This window comes from Hydra viridissima, unplaced genomic scaffold, assembly GCF_058129835.1.
Source record: "Hydra viridissima isolate aposymbiotic clone 2 unplaced genomic scaffold, HvirCarnegie_v1 scaffold_13, whole genome shotgun sequence".
Taxonomy (NCBI): Eukaryota; Metazoa; Cnidaria; class Hydrozoa; order Anthoathecata; family Hydridae; genus Hydra; species Hydra viridissima.
Genome location: NW_028324312.1, coordinates 1,235,020 through 1,255,298, shown reverse-complemented (window position 1 = coordinate 1,255,298; position 20,279 = coordinate 1,235,020). Strand labels below are relative to the sequence as shown.

The window sequence follows — 20,279 nt, the reverse complement described above, 5'->3', positions numbered from 1 at the left end:
AGCACGTCGTCTGATTGTTCGGTCCGATACAGGCAGCTCTAATTGCTTTTGTATCTCGACTGATAATATCCAGGGATCCTTCTTGACGGATCTGACGATCATAGAATCCTCTCTAGAAGTGGTGGAACGCGGTCTTCCACCTTTGTTATCTGCTGCCAACTTCCCCGTAGAACGATATTTGGAACATAGTCTTGATACGGTCCATTTTTTCACGCGATATTTATCACAAATACTTTTTTGTGACATTCCACTTACGTAATCGCCAATAATTTTTTTTCTTAGTTCCAATCCAAGACTGTCGGGAGCCATTTTTGCACTTGAAGTCATAAAAATAATAAAAATAAATAATCACGCTTCTCAAGGCTTACCGTGTTACATTTACCTTGTGATGATACAATAATGCTCTGTGAATCACAACGTCTTGGTTGGATGTGGACTACCATCTATACTCAATTTGGAATGCCATTTACAAGAATATCCTACCAAGTCTTTGACAGCGAATCTTCTTGGAGATCTACGTCAACGGTTTCAATCAATTCTGCAGCCGGACTCAGATACGTTTAATCCTCTTCCGTCTGTTGCATGTTTGTTAGACCCAACCGTTGCTATCTTTATCCAAACACCGGAAATGGACACCTTGCTCCATGCAGCAAAGATGTATATAATAAATGTTTGTGGAGTAGAACAAGAACTAAAAGCTGCAGCTGAGTCAAATGGATCTGAATGTGAATTTGCTGCCACAAAGCGTTTTAAGTTCTTGTCAAATAAAATCTTTACAAAAGAAGGAAAGATTTATAACCAAGACAATCTCACTGTTGCAAGTCAGCTGTCAAGGTATTTGGTAGACATAAGCGGTGATGTAGCGGTGCCAAGTAAGGGCCTGCTTTTTTGGAAACAAAACAAAAGCAAGTATAGCAAGATTGCAATTTTGGCTGAAGATTTACTGTCCGCCCCAGCATCACAGGCGTTTGTAGAAAGGATATTTTCACTTTGTGGAATTTTAACCGTTGGTCGCCGCAATCGAATGAAAAAAATCATTAGAGATGAGAATTTTTGCGAAACTGAACAAAAACTTGTAATTATAATTCAACCAGATATTTTCTTTCAACTTCGAAAAAAAAAATTTTATTATAACTCAATTGAATGATTGAATGACTATTTTATGACTATTTGTATGGTTATTTAGATGTTAATTACTAAGTTAAAAAATTGTTTAAATATTTTTTTTGAAATTTATGTATTACATTATTTCTTGAAATAATGATAGGAGAGACCGGGGCTAGTTTTCAGCAGGGGTAAGTTGACGAATTGCGTTAATCTGCAGAGTCTTTTATCAAAATGTATCAGAAATCTCAGGGAACTTTCCTAATTGACCATTTCATCTTGGGTCCTATGAATAAAACTACTATAAATATTCCAGTCACAACTGATTTACTATTATCATTCAGATTGTTTTAGTAGTTGTCGTTTTTCAGGATCTTTAGGCAGCTTATTTAAAGGCTTTTGGGGTTTGTTGGTAAAATTTTCAAAGAGGGAAGCTGGAAAACAAAAATATCTTTATAAAATTAATTTTTTTTTTAAATTTTTATTTCTAACAATGTTTAAAAAATTTATTTTTACAAAAAGAATATTTTTGAATTTATTTTTTACAAAAAAATTTTTTTAGGGGATTTTGTTACCAGGAACAGAGGTGGGGTGTTGTTTTGACTTCATATTCAAACTACTAACTGCTACTAGCTCATAGAAATATTAAATAATTTTTATACATTTTTACTCACTAATACATTAATAATCTTCTTTATAGTTTGCGCCAACTTACCCCGGGATGGGACAAGTTTTTCTTTTTTTAAGGCCCCGGATGGAGCCATAAGATTTTTTTTTTTTTAAATGAATGCAACTAGTACAAGTTACCCAAATTCATACACTTCAAGACTACACATTAATTTTTTCAAAAAAATGTGCCGTTAGGACTACTTATTGCTGTAAAATTTGATAGAAGTAAAATATGAACTGATTTAGTGACTGAAATAAGAACTAAAATGATTAAAATCATAAGAACTGAACTGAAATTAATTTCATCAGAACTGATTCAAAAGAAGTAAAATTAAAATTAGAAATTAAATTAATGCTACATGAACAAAGTAAAAATGGAAATTAAATTTTTATTTAGAACTTAAATATGTCCCCCTGCCCCCACTGTCCCCCTGCCCCCGCCATCCCCTGAAAAAAGTGTGGCTGGGATCCATGCAAAATGATAACTCTGAAACAAGAATTAAAGAAACTTTCAATAATATAAAAATATATTATTTTCAACTAAACATTGCATAGCATTCAAAATGAACGACATAAAATACGTGACAAATGAGATTTTAGATACTTTAGTCAATTTCCAAAAGTTCAAATTTAGGTATCATAACTTTGTCCGAACAAAATTTTTTCTTAGGAAACCCAATTAAACTTGATTTTAAATAAGAATACGCCTTTTCCTAAGCTTTTAAAAGAAAAACTTCTTGCTGTACCCTAATACATAATACATACATGCATACATACATACATGCATACATACCTACCTACCTACTTACCTACCTACCTACCTACCTACCTACCTACCTACCTACCTGCCTGCCTGCCTGCCTGCCTGCCTGCCTGCCTGCCTGCCTGCCTGCCTGCCTGCCTTCCTACATACATACATATATACATACATACATACATTCATACATAAATACATAAATAAATACATACATACATACAACTTTTTACCAAAATAAGTAAACAAAGAGACCTTGTTAAACATTTTGAGCAAAACTAAATTCTTCCTCCACTTTCATAACTATATCATTACGATCAAAAGAAGACAACACATTTTTTAAATCTGCCCATTTTTCTTTTCCTGTCGTTTGCTTCCACAATTTTAAAACTGCCATAGCTTGTTCATGAGCTGCATTTGGCTTATCCTTGTAATCAAGATCAATAAGATTAAGCTCATTTTCATCTAAGCAAATGTGATTTCCTAGTTTACGCCAAGCACTCCCCAACATAGAGCAGACTTTATCAAAAAGTTTAGGTGTCAATTCATTGTTGTCCAATGCGTCTATTTGTGAATCAAACATTAAACATAAATTTAAACTAGAAAAGTTAAAATAACAGAAATGAACAAAAAATTGCTCACAACTAAATTAACCATAAATTGTAAAATGCACCTAATTTACACAAGTATGATTAATAAATTAAAATAGTTTTCCTTCATTTTTGAAGATAGTTCTGCTTCATATATTAAGGCCAAGGTTGTGTTTTATGTGCAAGTTACATAATCAAAAACCTATAGAAATTTTTAAATTTTTTATGCTAATAAAAATTTTTTTAAATTGAAAAATTGCTTGAAACACTTTAGAATAAGAACCTTAATTTTCTAGGTGGTTCCTAAACTTTGAATAGGTTTATAATGTAAAATTGTAACTAAAATTATTACATAATTATTTAAAAAACTAATAAAAAAAAACAATCTTGATATAAAAGTCTTTAAAAAACAACCTTTAAATAATAGTTAACTTTAAATAAACTGATGCATTTTGTTTCTTTGTTATATACACATATAGTATCCTTCAAAATTAATCATGTTCAGCATACATTCACTAGAATCTCAATAACTTTGCAAACAAATGATGGATTTCAAAACTAAATGTGTCATTTGAAAAAGCATTAAATAAAGTGTTACTTATATAGAAGTATTTATTTACTACAAATTATCTATAAAAATATTTATTTATTGCAAATTAATTTATAACAAATATTTATTACGATTAATTCTGTAGATACTAAGAGCAATTGAACTTTTTATGTCAAAATTAACTTTATGCTTTATTGTTGACATCTAACTAAAATAAATAGAAATAAAATGATTCACATAGTATCACATATATATTATGTCTTTTTCATCTGTTATCTAAAAATTTTTAAAGCCAAATTAAAGTTACTCTCATTTTTTAAGTATCATAAAAAATTGCCTAAAGAATGTTTATCATTATTAATTTTCATATATAAATTATACATTAGTTAACATCAATTCAAAATTTAGTGCAATTACATGACAGTGTAAACTTGCACACATTATAGTGGCTATTGTTAAGTTTAAAAAACCTTCAAAAACTGAACCTGTCAGCTCATTTGTCCATGCAACTGATTTAATCACAAGTCTGCTACTTTTTTCTAACATCAATAACAAGAAGTTGTAATCAATGTAATGTTGTAATCAAGAAGTTGTAATCAAGAAGTTGTAATCAATATAATGTTGTAATCAAGAAGTTGTAATCAACGTATCAATGTAAGAAAATGATTTTTACTACATTGAAGTATAATTTAATCAGTGCAGTTAGTTTTATTTTTATTATAAATTAAAGGAAGATAAATGTTTACAGATGGGATTGATTTAGATGAATTAGCCTCATCTAAATCAATAATCTTATCAAAAATCCTTGCGCATCAAAATCAAAAAACTTGATGTAATCCATTTGAAAAGATTTTCTAGCTTAAAAAGAATTTGCAAATGTGATAGGGATCACATTTGCAAACTCAGTTATTAGTTAAGAAGAACCTTGTCTACGCGCTGATTTATAAACTACCATTTTACTTTGTAACCATGATGATAAAAATATAACCATAGAATGAACTACAATCAAAAGAAATAAAATGCAACATCCTGACAACCAAAAAAAGTTCTAGTCTTTAGAATTAAGAAGCCTCTCTAACAGGGCATGTTTATCATTGATATTGCTCTTGACACTTGCTGACAATTAATTTTGAGTCCTGAAAAAATTTTGAAACTGATAACCAATTTAAATAAAAACCATGGAAATAATTCTTATAAATCATTTTTTTCAGTATTTAATAGTTAAAGGTTGACTTTTAAAATTAATTTAGAAGATATTTAATCTAGATTTAAGTCATTTTAGCAGCAATCAACTGATGTTATTAACTTGAGAGTCTAATGATTATAAAATAAACTTTTATAACTTTAAACTTTTATTTTGTTATTGATTGTGAAATAATTGATATAAGTAGAAGAAATTCATATAATATATAACATGATAAAAGAATGATATGATAGAAGAATCTATCTCTATGGAATATTATAACAAAATAATACAAGAAAAAAAAATTCTATCTGAGTGTAATTAAAAATTATTAGCACTGGAAATTTTAAGAAAAGCTGTACTGTAAAAACTGTATATATTTTACAATCATAAGACAATTTATAAATACAAGAGACCTGGATCCAAAAGTATTAGCAATCTACTCACAAATTTCAGAAGGTTGGTACTCTCCATTAAGAATTTCAACAAGATCATATCTTTCCAAATTATTTAGTGTAGCTTTAAAGTGATCTAAATTGTTAGGCCCAACATAACCAATGCTTTCTAAAGCCTTAATCAGCTCAAGACCGTCTTTGACTTGTTCAAAACTATCTTCAACATTTAAGAGATATTTAATTTTCTCAATGTCTTTTTTTTGCAACTTTCGTGCAACTTGCACCATTCTTTGCTTATAGATTTGCTCATTCATTTCAGCTAAAAGTAAACATACATTTTCACTAAAAGAAAATTTAGATGACACTGAGATACATCTCTAACAGATCATCATCAAAATTATTTTAAAATGGTAAAAACGTTTTTTTAATCAACTCACAGCGAGTCAGAATGGTAAGATAATGGCAAAAAGATATAACAATCAAATATAAAAATGTGATGCATCAAATCTTGTATTTTTGAGCCGGAAAATTTAAATTTGTTATTAGAAATAAATTTTACACGTACCTAAGACGCCTATTTCGCGCGCGTTTGCGTTTTAGTGTTATTTTTGTGCGAAAATAATGATTTAGAAAATTTGGATTCCTCGAAAATAATGATATAAAAATTTGGATTCCTCGCTTCCGAATATCATATACTGTGGTATGACCTAACAAAGTCCTAAGCTTTAAGAAAGTCCTCATTTAAGAAATGACAAATTTCGTATACATAAAATAAACATTTAGAGAAAAAAATTTTATTATTTTATCTAACTAGATATCTAGTTAAAACAACAAAGTCATTTTCCACAAATGTTTCTATTATATATACGAAATTTGTCATTTCTTAGTTTACAAACTAAAGTTAAAGTCGTAGCGGAATGAAAGTCGTTATTGTTTACATGAGCTTTCATTTTGGACGAAATGAAAAATATATTCATTTCAGGGTGGCCATAGTAAAGTGGTCCGTAAAGTTTAACTAAGCGCGCATTTCAAGCTTTATTTCAAAATGGCACTTATAAACAATAATTTATACAATAGGGTGTGTCATACTATGGTCAAAATTTAAAAATTCAGACTTATCAGTGGCATTTTTAAGAAAAGGGTGAGGTTTAACATATTAAATTAAGAACTATCAAAAAATTTGAACTTAAACGAGTTTAAGCTTCCAGGGAACTGTCTTGAAAATTGCCAAAAATTGTGAATTTTTGATATTTTCATATTTTCAGGGTTAATTTCAATATTCTAGAGTTATATCTGCTTTACAACAACCTTATCAAAAGAAATTATAGCAGGATAAGCAAAATTCGTTTGATAGTTATACTGTTTCAGAAATTTTGGTTTACAAAATACTTAAAAATTAGTATTTTTGCAAAGTTTTGTATGTAATTTAACTTATACATTTTATCTAATGAATGGCTACACACAAAACTTTATTCAAAAGTATTTTGCTTCAATATTTGTTATGCAAGTTTTATATGTATATGTGTGTGTGTGTGTTTATATATATATATATATATATATGGGCAATTCCACGCAAGTGACGGTCGTAACATTTGACGCTTTTTTAGCCATCAAAAATTAACCAAGAATGGTACTTACATGAAAATTTCCAGAAATGTTAAATACTATTATATAATTTAGTATGCAAAAGTTAAATCATTCAAGTGTTCAACTTATTTGAAAAATCAAGCTAACGTAGCATGACGGTCGTAACGCTTACTTTTTGACAAATCTAAACAAATAAACTTTGTCAATCTTTATGCGGCCATCTACACAGTGAAAAAAAAAACCCTTTGCTGTGTTCTTTAACTACATATTGAACTTACTATATGGTGAGTTTCATAGCTTTTGCTTGAAGTTTTCCGAGAATTTTATTAAGTTTTATGTCCTGACGGTCGTAACTGTGACGGTCGTAACGAAAAAGCCAAAAATGAAAAACAACAAATAACGCAATCAATGACATAATAAAAGATGAACGATTATAAAAACCTATTAAATTATGTTAAAAAATATGAATTTTATAACATTATCAAGGTTATCCATGATTGTTCTTCAATACTGGGATCGTTTTATTTGGAGTAGGCAACAAACGCTTAATGCTATTTATGCTCCCTGTTTTTTTTGTTTTATTAACTCTATTTAACACAACTCAATACCTAGGAGTATGCACTTTCATACGCCTGGCAAATGTTTTGCGGAGCCGGGAATCCAATAGCCGGGGGTCTAATAGAGGAAAAAAATATCTTCGATAAGTAAATTTTTTTTACTTATATACAAATTTTAAAATTGTTCCGCAACCCCATTACAAAATATTAGAGAATTTTGAAACCAAAAACTTTCCATTTTTTACTTGCCAAAAATGCATTTTAGTAATATTTGTAACGGCTTTCGTTTCTATATTTTATCAGCTACTAAGGCCCACCTTAGATTAATATCATCTTTGTTGATAAGTCTAACATAAGTTTTGCACCCATTTGATGCTAAGAGAAAGTCTTTAGCATTTAAGACCACCACTTCACGAGATTTTACGCTGTTCCAAACAAATCGCTTTAATGACCCTCCTACTCCATCAACTGCTCCTTTACCATGAGAGGTAGCTAAGAAGTTCCATTCTATACTTTGAAAATGATATTTCACAGAGCAATGTTGTATAAATTTGGCCATGTATCTATTTTTGAATTGAGTGCATGGACCATCACTCCATAATATAACATTTTTTATATAATAAATGCAATAGAGGTCAAATATTTCACTTAAATATGTAGTAGTGGCGCGTTTTGATTTATCATTATCGTCGGAGATTATTACAACTGATTTTGGCTAATTGGTAACGATAGATTACAACTGTAAACAAGGTAATAGTTGACTGCGACCAATAAGCAGCTTGAACAGCATCTTGATAACCACATGTATAGTTTTGTGAATAATCAAAGTGTATCAAAATTTGGTCTGGTTCGAGATTTTCTTTTTGACTACGGTATTGCTCAGACTGGTGGCTTTAAGTGAGATGATGCTCAGTAAACTCTAGTAAATAGTCGTGGAAATGCTTAAAAATACCTTTTATATTTTTTTTATGTTGACTGAGTACACAGCGATGATCTTCTTTACTCCACTAATTATAGGTGATTAAGGTATCCATATCTCCATTTTTGGGCAAAGAAACTTTCAATAGTTTACTATCACAGCACAATGAATATTTCATTATCCAACATTGGTACGTTGGGGGCTTACACAATACATAATTTTCTAACCATTTATTGCAATACAATGGAAAAGGTGTTTTACTTGCCAAAGCAGCAACAAATAAGTAAAATTACTGTGATAAACACAACCACATGTTTCAAGTGGTGTATTTTTGCACGTAAGAATGTATGGAGGCCTTAGTTCTCAAAACTTACTCAATTTAATTGTTTTGCTAGTACTCTCCTCACAATACAGTTGATGCAGCTCCTTTAAATTCATAACTAGCGCTTTTGAACTTTTTCTCCGTCGATTTTCATACAATCTTTTTTTCCAGGAGACATAACTGATATATCTTCTCTTTCATAAAATACTTTTACTTTTTCAATTTCTTCTGATGTGAAATGAACTCGATGTGTTTCTTTAGCAGTGCATAGGCCATACTCAGCACCCAACTGCTTTACAATAGTTCGTCTTTTATTTGGAGACATTGGAAGAGCCTGTTTTGTCCTAAAAATGTTATTTGATATAAAAGAACCCAAATTATGTGTAAGCAATTGTATTAAAAAAAGTTATATTAGTATAATAAATACTTGTTTTATGCCTTTCTCATTGACGATTTGCAGTTATAAGAATTGTCTTGTGTAGAATTTAGACTGACTTTAGTATTGAAATCAAGTTTTTTTTCATTCTCAGCCTTTGGTTGCGAACCTTCGCTTAATTTTTTTGTTTGTTTTCTTTTCTTGGTGTCAATAATTGCCGCCTTAGATAACTTCTCTTTCTTTCTTTTTCTAACAAAGCTTTTCTGTTTCTTGCTCTATAAGCTTTCGATCTTTCAGCATCTTACTTTGGCATTTTAAATGTTATTAAATATAACGGCTGCTGTTTGTGATATATGCTCCGTTATATATTTTTTAAAAACCTGCGAAATGTTGTAAATAAAAATTTACAACATATCCCAATTTTTTGAAATTAGTTATTCATAGTTTCAAAAAAAATTTAACAAGTTTAGTAATAAAATGAATAAACAAACTGCAAATTAAACAATAAACAAAATTGATTTATATTATAACTTGGTTTAAATGATGTATATCGTTTGAAATGAATTAAATTGTTCACACATAACCTTTTTTTTTGTAAGTCAAGAAGCTGTGATGGAAAAACAAACATTTTGTGATGGTCATAACGTACGTAGTTGAAATGGTGATCTAAAGCACTTGAATGCTTTTTTTTTTTTTGAAACGATGATAAAATATGTATGAGTATCTTTACTTTTACCATGATTGTAGTTTTAAAAAGTTTGATACGAAGCATAGAAAAAACCTTTCGACTTTTTTTTGTGACAGTCATAACGTCTTGTTTTCATTAATATGCTCTTCTTATTGACCTAGTTAGAGTTCGTTTTTATAAAAAATATTATGCATAATGTTTAATTTTGCCTTTTAGTTAAACTTAGAAGTAAAAGTTATTTAAAAAAACAGCACTGAAACCTTTTTCAACGCTTCACAACATGACTGTATATAAACATCAAAACATGCTCATATAACCCTTACAACTTTAAAAGTATGTTATAGTATGATAAAATGATTTTTTTTAATAAAATCTTTTCTTAAAAGTATTCTTAAATAGTTGGAAAATAAATGTTGCCGTGAAATTTTTTCTCTCCCCCCCCCCCTCTTTTATGTGGAATTGCCCATATATATATATATATATATATATATATATATATATATATATATATATATATATATATATATATATATATATATATATATATATATATATATCTTTCTAACTTTAAAAATTACTAGATAAAAAATAATATTAAAACTAAAATGGCTACTGGAACAAGATGGAGAAATGGTTCTTGTCTACGTCAATAATTGGGATCTGGAAAAGAGTTGCCAACAGCTGAACTGCCAACAATGAAAGATGTCCTAAGATATGGTATTTTTTAAAGAGAAACAAGCAAACTAAACAGAAGAAACTATAGTAATTCTGAGTTGATCCAGGATATTTATAATAAACTTTCAGAAAAATGGCAAATGGCCAGTGTTTTATTTGTGCCTCCCGTAATTTGTTTAAAACAAAATTTGGTAACAAGACTTAAAGACGCATGAAACAAAGCTAGTCTAATTTCTCAAAACAAAGCAAGTAAAGTTATAAAACAAAAGTTTAATTTTGTTAGTGACAAACTATTTGACTTGTTGGAGTGTAACTGTAAAATAGTTCTTTGTTCTGAGCGATGCTGTCCTCCTGACTGTAAATCTGGTGCCCACATTACCTGGATCTGTCCTAGGGAGAGTAAAATACCAATTATTGAACTGGTTTATATAAAAGGTATGAGTGAATATACGACAATCATTATAAAAGTGTTAGTAAAGCTGAAAATCAAATTTAATAATATTTTACTGATCTCTTTGATTATTTTAAAAAGAAAATTTTATTTTAATTTGTTGTAAGCAAAATGTTGCTACCTTTTTTTTAGCCCAACGAGAAAAAATTGGCTCTTTTAGTTCATATCATCTTGGACCTGCTGATTTGATTGAGTCCAAAAGGTTAAAAAAAGTACAAAGTTGCAAACGAAGAAGAGAAGAAGAAAAACAAACAAGAGAAAAAAACACATGACACAAGAAGAAAATAATACTCAAAATGAACAAGATAATGAACATGATAATTATAAAGAATTTGAATCTGACGAAAATGAGATTTTTTCTATTCAAAAGCCTTGTACAAAATATTTAAAAAAATCTAGAAATTATGAAGATATCTCTAAAATTGGATTGACCAGTATTTGATATGGTGTTAGTTTAAGAGCAACTGCAGTCATAGCTACTGCAGCATGGGTAGATGGAGGACTTGTATCCCAAAATGACACTAGATTAATAGATCACAGTAAAGTTCGGAGAGCTAGGGATAAAGTAATGAATGAAGTTGCTATTCAGTTTGATGATTATTGCAATAAAGATAATATTGACTGCATATTTTTTGATGGACGAAAAGATCTTACTAAAGTACTTTTAACTGTAGATGGATCAGACAGACAGTATCCTGTTAAAGTTAAAGAAGAACATTACAGTATTTGTTCTGGTGATGATAAGTATTTACTTCATTTCACTCCAGCTAAAGAAGCAAAAAAGAACCACGCTGAATTATAGCAGATAGGATTATTGAGTATACTGCAATGAAAAACATTAATGTACACTTAAAAGCAATCGGTGGAGACTACCAATATAAACACTGGTTGTGAGGGAGGAGTAATGGACTTTATGGAGCTGAAATTAGGGTGAAAGTTAAATCGGATTGTATGTGCTCTACACACCAATGAATTACCACTCAAACGTCTATTTAAATTGTTAGATGGAGAATCTAAAAGCGGTAAAAAATGGAGTGGACCCATTGGAAGCTTACTTGATGAAACAACCAATCTTGAATTAACCCTTTTTTTAGTAAAGTTAAAACTGGTGAGCCTCTAATTAACTTAAGTAATGATGTGGTTAAAGACCTTTCTACAGATAAGTATTATGGCTATCAAATAGTTAACTTTATACACAGTGGTCATGTTCCTCAGCAACTAAGACTTCTTGAAATTGGCCCTGTTAACATGGCCAGATGGCTAATAACAGCCAATAGAATATGTAGAATTTGGGTATCTCATCATGGTCTTCAAGGCGATGCAGCCCAAAAACTTCTTAAACTAGTCGAGTACACTGTAGGAGTGTACTTTCCTGTCTGGTTTAACATCAAAGTTAAACATAGTTGGACAGAAGGACCAAAACATGTTCTTTACCAGCTTAAGTTGCTTCAACACCAGTCACTCTATATTTAGAATATTGTCATTCCAACTATTAAGCAGTCTGCTTGGTATGCCTTCTCTGAATCTATTCTTCAAACTATGCTTTGTTCTGAAAATAAAGAGGAGAGAAGTTTTAGTGTACTCAAAACTCTAGAAATAAGAGGAGAAGGTGATGAAAATGAACAACTAGGAGATCTATCTGTTAGATCAAGAAGGACACCAGATATCAATACTAAAGCAATTTGTCTCAAGGATCTTATTGATTGGAATGAAGCTTTTGAACCACCTTTGACTTGTTGCATGATAACTAAAGACATCAAAGAGTTTTTATTTAAACCAATGATTGCACCAAACTGGTGTTGCCACACTCAAGCTGTCGAAGGATGTGTAAAAAAAGTTACCCAGGCATGCAAAAATGTTTTTACAGAAGATAGAAGAGATGGTTAGATTAAAGGACTAGAGTTGTCACAGAAGTTGATGTCACGTAATCTATCTAAACAAAATCTTACTGGCTTGACAATGTTTAAGAATTAATCTTTATTGTACTTTATTTTAATAAATGCCAGTAAATGTTGTGTGGATCTATATAAAAGTTTTATTTTTAGTTCTGAAACAACCTAATTTTACAGTTTCAGTGGTAGGTAGAAGGAGGGGGCAAACCCCTCTATTTGTTTTTACAAAAACAATTTTTTTTAAGAAAAAAAAAAGAGATGACATTTTTATACGTTTTGTAAGTTTTTACCTCTCCCTCCCCCCCGGGCTTTTGGTGAAATAGTCTCACTGACTCCCTGGTAACTAAAACCTTTTTTTTTTTTTTTTAACGGTTCTGAATTTTTAATATTATACCTTTTTTAAACTATGCAAAGTAAAATTCAAAAAAAAAAAAGTATGACACACCCTAATATACAAGTATATTGCTTCATTGACTAGCTGTCTTATTTCAGCTTTAGGTAATATAGCAATAGTTACAACATTGGTGTTGCCTCATTTATTAAGTTTAGCACGCTTGCTGCGGAGCTATTTTAAACTATGCGTTATTTCTTTGCCGAGCCATAATGTCTGCAATGATTAATTTTTGCCGAGACTGTTTTGCATGGTTTCATTCTCATTGCCAAGGCTAGATATCAACATTTCAATAAAAAAAATATTTTTAATCTGAAATAATTCTATACTATTTTTTATTCTGAATATAACTGACAAAAAAAATGCACTACGAGTATACTCATAGTTTGGCAACAGTGAAGGAATTTTTTTCTCCAATGTTGAAGTACTTGTAACACCATAATGAGTATAACTCATTGCGATGACTACATCTTTTCAAGATGTAATTGAGAACTTGAAAGTTGTAATTAAGAAACATAAGATGTAATTGAGAAATACAACATGTAATTTAGAAGTCGCAATATGTAATTAAGAAACACAACATGTAATTAAGAAATTTTAAAATGTAACTGAGAAACCCAACATGTAAATAAGAAATCGCAATATGTAATTTGAAACATATTATAAGCTTTTCTCAATTACAACTTTCATCTTCTCAATTACATCTTACGTTTCTTAATTACAACTTTCATCTTCTCAATTACATCTTTTGTTTCTTAATTACATCTTCCATGCTCTCAATTACATATTGCGACTTTTAAATTACATGTTGTATTTCTCACTTACATCTTGAAAAGGTGTAGTAATGTAGCTTATTTTATGCATTATTATTATAAATAGTGTTTCAATTTTTTTGCACATGCACATTGGCAGTTATCATGAGTAAAAAAGGTAATTTATATTTTGTTTTCTTAATTCTAAATTGTTGTGTTTTTTAGACTAGAAGCTAAAATATATTTGATAACTACATTATACTGTATGTTATTAAAAATGTGAAAAAAAAATTTGAAGTACACAATAAGATGTTTTTTAATACATTAAAAAACATTTTATTGTGTACACAATTTTTTTACACAGTATACTAATTAATGTTTTATAGTTGAGTAATTTCTTTTTTACAAATAGAGAATTTATAAATTTATCTATCTCCTATTAGCTCAACACAGATATTCCACTATTGGATCAGCACATATGATTATGGAAGACTGTGAGGATAGTGAAGATGATGATATTGAAGATTCGGATTCATTTTTCGCTTATACTACTACATCTTCGATCTTGACTGCATCAGAATCCGGTTCTGAAGATAATAACGCTGAAGAAAGTGATGATAATCAGTACATAGACGTTCATCTAGCAGCCACTGCAGAGGATTTTTTAATGCTGCCGAAAAGAGCTAGAACAACGGGTGGTCCATCTAGAAATTCAAACCAATGGAAAGATGAGCCGAATATTGTAAAGCAAATTCAATTTTCTGCGGATCTTGGTTTGAAGATAAACATGGAGAGCAAGAAACCATTTAAGTTTCTTTAGACTATTTGTTACAGAAGAGCTTATAAATACTATGGTAGTTGAAACTAATCGCTACGCAATGCAAGAAATAAATAAGCAGCATCCCCTCAGAAGAAGCTCCCGTTTTAAAGATTGGAAACCAATAAATTCAGAAGATATGCGGCAGTTCCTTGGAGTTCTTCTTCATATGGGGTGTGTCAAAATGCCATCTTTAGAACACTATTGGTCTAAGAACAGTCTCTATAGATTTCCCTTATTTTCTAGAATAATGTCACGAAATAAATTCCAACTAATATTACGGTTTTGGCATTTTATTAACAATGAAGATTTGGGTAGTGGACGCTTGTGTAAAATTATTGGACTTCTCGATCACTTAAATAATGCAATGGATAACATCTACTGTCCTAATAAAAATATATCAATCGATGAGTCAATGATGCTTTGGAAGGGACGTCTTGTATTCAGGCAGTATGTGAAAAATAAAAGACATAAGTATGGTATCAAGTTCTATGAGCTTTGCGAATCAGATGGTATTGTACTAAAAGTAAAAATCTACTCTGGCGAGACAACTCTCAATAAACATTTGTTGGGTCAAACCGGAGCTATTGTTTTAGATTTAATGGAAAAATTTCTGGGAAAAGGTTATCACCTGTACACCGATAGCTTTTACAATTCCTTTGAACTAACAAAGCACATGATAAATCAAAAAACATATATTTGTGGTACTTTAAGAACTGACCGAAAGTCAAATCCAAAAGAGTTTACAAAAGCAAAACTGAAACAGGGAGACATTATAAGCAGAAGCAGAGAGGGTGTAGTGGTTGCTAAATGGAAAGACAAATTGATTTGCAACTATTGATTAGCAACTTGCATTCGTTGCAAATGATTGAAGTGACAAACAGGAGAGGAGAGAAGAAAATGAAACCCAACATTATCAAAGATTACAATCAATATATGTCAGGAGTAGATAGGGCAGAACAAATGGTATCATATTATGATTGCCTAAGAAAGACAATCAAATGGTATAAAAAAGTAGCACTTCATCTCTTTGATACTTTTTTGTTTAATGCTTACTGTCTAAACAGCAAATATGGGGTAGATCACACAATTTCTTTGCTTAAGTTTAGAGAATTAGTTGTTACTGATTTATTGGGTGAACGTTTGAATGAAATTGTGCCTCGAATCACCAATAATAGCTTTCACTACTTGTCTTCAATACCACTGAATGAAAAAAAATTCCCAACCGAACCATGTCGAGTCTGCTCTAAAATAAAACGTAAAGAAATTCAATATGAATGTACTGTTTGTGAAAATAGACCTCCGTTATGTATTGGCGAATGTTTCAGAATGTATCATTCAAAAGAATAGGTTTACACTTAAATTTTCATGAAATAAAATTAAATAAATATCAATGTTTCATTTTTATCTGTTTTAAACTATTTCTTTATTTATCCGCATTTAAATTAGGTTCCCTGAATTTTTAAAATAAAAACTTGAATGTAGTATTTTCTGAAACCAAATGTGAAGTTAAGAAAAATAAAAAAAAAAGAACAAACAAAGCAAGTCATGCACAAATATTATTTGAAATAAGTTAGTATAACTACGAGTTTACTCGTAGTTGGCAAACTCATGACGCCGGCCTACTACGAGTATTCTCGTAGTTGGCAAATAAATGACGCCAACTCACTACGAGTATACTTGTAGTTGGCAAATAAATGACGCCAACTTACGAGTATACTTGTAGTTGGCAGCGAAAGTGTTAAATTGCTATCAACTGCAACTCATTTCTTTTATGAACATGGATCTTCAAAAAATTTCTAAGCGTCACCAAAAAAATATAAAAAGGTTTATAATAATACTTTTTTTTATTCATAATAATTTATATTAAAAACACATGTGTTTTCAATATAAACTGTTATGAATAAAAAAAGTATTATGGTCGTACACAATCATACTAAGTATAATTGTTTCTGTTTTTATTGAATTTAAATTTTTTTTACAATATTACAAATGTGACAATATTACATCATAATGAATAAAATTTTTCGATTGTTTGAAATTAACCAATACCGCGTTAAAGAAAAACTAATATGTCAATCATGTGAATTTTAAGCATGCGCGCTTCGATTAAAAACTGTTTTCATGATAAAACGATAACTGAAATAAAATTTAATTTCGGTCAAAATGATAGAGATGAAATTCTCATCAAAATGAATTTCATTTCGCCTAGTGAATGTAAACAAATATGTGTGTTTTATTAAAGACCGAAATGAAAATATTTCATTTCTCCCCGACATAAAATTCCATGTAAACGTGCACTTAAATTAGGACTTTCTTAAAGCATAGGACTTTGTTAGGTCACACCACTGTGGTACCACGTTTAAAATTGATACAACGTATTTTTAATAAATAAACTTAACGTGAACCTAAAACGCACACTGCACATGTGTATGCGTGTCAGAGTCTTTTACGCACACAAAGATTGATTTAAAAAAAATTCGGTTCTTCAAACTAAAACGTGGACATATAGAAATTAAAATAACTTGGATTTTTAAAAAAACTTTTACAAAAATTTAAAAAAAACTTGCATTTAAAAGACAAAAATGCGGTATTATTTTATCTTACTTTTCTATGACCAAAAAAAAAAAAAAAAGAAAAAACTAGTATTAGCAAAGAAAGCTTTAATTTATTTTTACACCATTAACAAAGACAAAACTTCAGGGGGAAGTGGTTTTCCATTTTCGGATTTATGTTTTTTGAAACTAATGTTAGATATTACAGGATCACTTCTCAGGATGAAGAGCTAATGATTCTGGTTCATCATAACATTCTTTCTAGATATCTTAGCTGTATGGTTCAATCTAGCTTTGCGAGTTCCCTTATTCAGAACCTCTTGTGACTTCTCAGAGTGAAAACCGATAGCCAATTCTAATGCTTTAGATATCTGCACCCCATGCTCCAAGAGCTTATGAACAGTTGGAGGAATCATATACCAAGAGTACTTTTCTAATATAAGAGCAGTAGTTTCATAACAATACTGACCAAACTTTTCAGAGTTCAACTCATAACCGGACCATACTGATATTAGGATTGTCCTCAACTTGATAATCACATCTACCACTACTCCTGCTATATCAGCAATTATCTCAGCATTTTCAAATGCCCTTCTGGCAATGTTCCCATTATTAGTATTACCAAAACCCTGTTTGGGCATTTCAACGATAGGTCCTCTCTAAACCTCTGTTGAATATACTTCTTTCTATTTTTTACTGACGGCTTTTCAGAAGAGGATTTGGCAAAGTAGGTTTTAATGTCTGTCTTGTATCCCAAATGTAAAATATACTCAAAAGATCTGAGCCAGCAATGCAAAGAAGAAAGCCCCAAAGATAAAGCCTTTTTATTGACTGGTTTAGATCTGATTGATACTGGATTATTAAATTCACTGAGCATAGCTCCACAAATCTAGTTTGAACTTAAAAGTGATGGTTGCACCAGGTTTGGCTTCTGCTACTTCTATCTTTACCTCATACTCGACCAGTCATTTCCTTCTGATATTGGAGATGTAGAGGTCTACAAAAATGTGTACTAGATTGCATCTTATTCAACCATTCTGTTTCCTTCATGATGGTTAATATTATTGGAACAATAACTGTCTGAAAAAGACTTTGCTTGTTAAATTCCCGCCTTAAAATGACTTAAGGGTCTCTTAAGGGTCCCTTAGTGTTTTAGGGTATTATAAGGGCAAATTTTCTCAAACAATTTTTTATTAAAACTTAAAAATAGTAGCTTACATTTCTTTTCAGATTGAAATTAGTATATTTTTGATGATTTTTAAAAATTAGGGTATGTTTAGGGCAGATCCTAATAATGGTGGGTTGGGGCTAAATTCAGGCTAGCCCAAAATCGGCTTCAATTTTCTGGAATTTTAAAACTCGGAAAAAAACGATTTAACAACAACTTTGCACCCTTCAGAAAGAAACTCCGTAAAGCATATATTGATGTTGTTTTTTTAAATATTGTAAATATGGTTTGAGTGGTTTTTTTTATGTTAGTAATTGAGATATTTTTACGGGTTTTAGTAAGTATAAATTGTATACCAAACTTATGTAAAGGAGAGTTTTTTAGTATAAGAGAAAATGTAGAATTGAAACGTTGTGTTGGCTGTGAGAAGGCTACATGGTTAGATAATAGATTTGCTTCAAAGATTTTTGTTCATTCATATAGCTTCTAAGTATTCATAGACATTAATCATGATGATCATTTTTTATTTGAATTATTTTTAATGAATTATTAAACATAATAAAGTTACAATCCTATAATAGCAACAAAATATTTGTTGTATAAATTAAAAATGGCTTCAAGAATTGAAAGAAAATGTTGAAATCCTGAAGTTTTGTGTTTGGTTTTTGAATTGATTCCTTTTTTGACATTACTTGAGGATTTCAAAAAAAATAACTAATTAAATACTAAGTTAACATAAAAAAGTTATTTAGACATTCAAAAAGATTTCTAATAATTGAAACTGTTAAGTTTGAGGTCAAAAAATCACTAGTGGGATGCATAAAGTTTGGAATTATAAACAAACTGAAAAATTAATTGCACAACATATTAGGTATATAACTTTGCTTCTGCCATTTTTTGATAGATGTCATTAGAGACATGTGGTGAATAGAACTGTCTGATCTAAAGTGTCATTTGGAAACTTTATATGTCTGTCGAAAGCACCATTTCCAAATATAAGTTATATTCTACTCATTTCATATATTTTTAATCACTTTAAAATGTCAGTTTACGAACCAAATTGGCATCATTTGCAGGAAGTTTTACTTTCTGCGTTCAATTCAAAGAATTCTGCGGCTGATTGAATGCTCTCAGATACATATGGTGAGGCAGCTATTAGTGAATGAACATGTCGTGAATGGTTTCAACACTCCAAGAATGGTGATTTCAATGTCAAAAACCGGCATTGCAGTGGAAGGTAAAAAAGTGTTTGAAGATGACGAATTGACAACTTTACTTGACGAAGACTCATGCCAAACCCAAGATGAGTTGGCAGAATCATTGCATGTGACTCAACCAGCCATTTCCAAGCACCTCAAAGCCCTAGGAATGGTTCAGAAGCAAAGAAATCGAGTGCCGTGCAAGTTGAAGCTGAGGGACGTTGAGTGGCATCAGTTTGCTTGTGAACAGCTGCTTCAAAGGCAATGATGGAAGAGATTTCTGCACCATGTTGTGACTGGGGACAAAAAAAGGGTTCACTATGATAATCCCAAATGCAGAAAATTATGGGGTTTGCCCGGCCATGCTTCCACATCAACAGCCAGACCCAATATTCATGGCTCCAAGGTTATGCTCTGTATTTGGTGGGACCATTCTCCTGACATTGCTACATCTGATTAAAACCTTTTCTGATCAATGGCGCATGGCCTGGCTGATCAGCATTTCAGTTCTTACAATTAAGTGAAAAATTGGATTGATTTGTGGATCAAAGGATGATGAGTTCTTTTGACGCGGGATCTGCCGGATAGACGGGAAAAAGTAGTGGTTAATGATGGACAATACTTTGAACCATAAATGTACTATTAATTTTTGAAAATAAAGCCCTAATTTTATAAAAAAAAACAG

General features: G+C 30.5%; 1 protein-coding gene and 2 pseudogenes across 1 annotated transcript in view; 1 reads left to right on the top strand and 2 right to left on the bottom strand.

The window, feature by feature from the left end:
* Positions 1–1,638: 1,638 nt before the first annotated feature.
* LOC149879955 (FAS-associated death domain protein-like) overlaps positions 1,639–20,279 on the bottom strand; it is a 20,023-nt gene continuing 1,382 nt past the window's right edge. The window contains exons 3-4 of the mRNA XM_090070621.1: positions 5,298–5,564; positions 1,639–3,091 (exon numbers count right to left, since the gene is read on the bottom strand). Coding sequence (XP_089926747.1) covers positions 2,787–3,091; positions 5,298–5,564 — 572 coding nt within the window. The 3' untranslated portion in view covers positions 1,639–2,786. The remainder of the gene's footprint in view (positions 3,092–5,297; positions 5,565–20,279) is intronic.
* On the top strand, positions 10,300–12,834 carry LOC145202388 (uncharacterized; annotated as a pseudogene).
* Positions 17,347–18,196, bottom strand: LOC149879956 (uncharacterized; annotated as a pseudogene).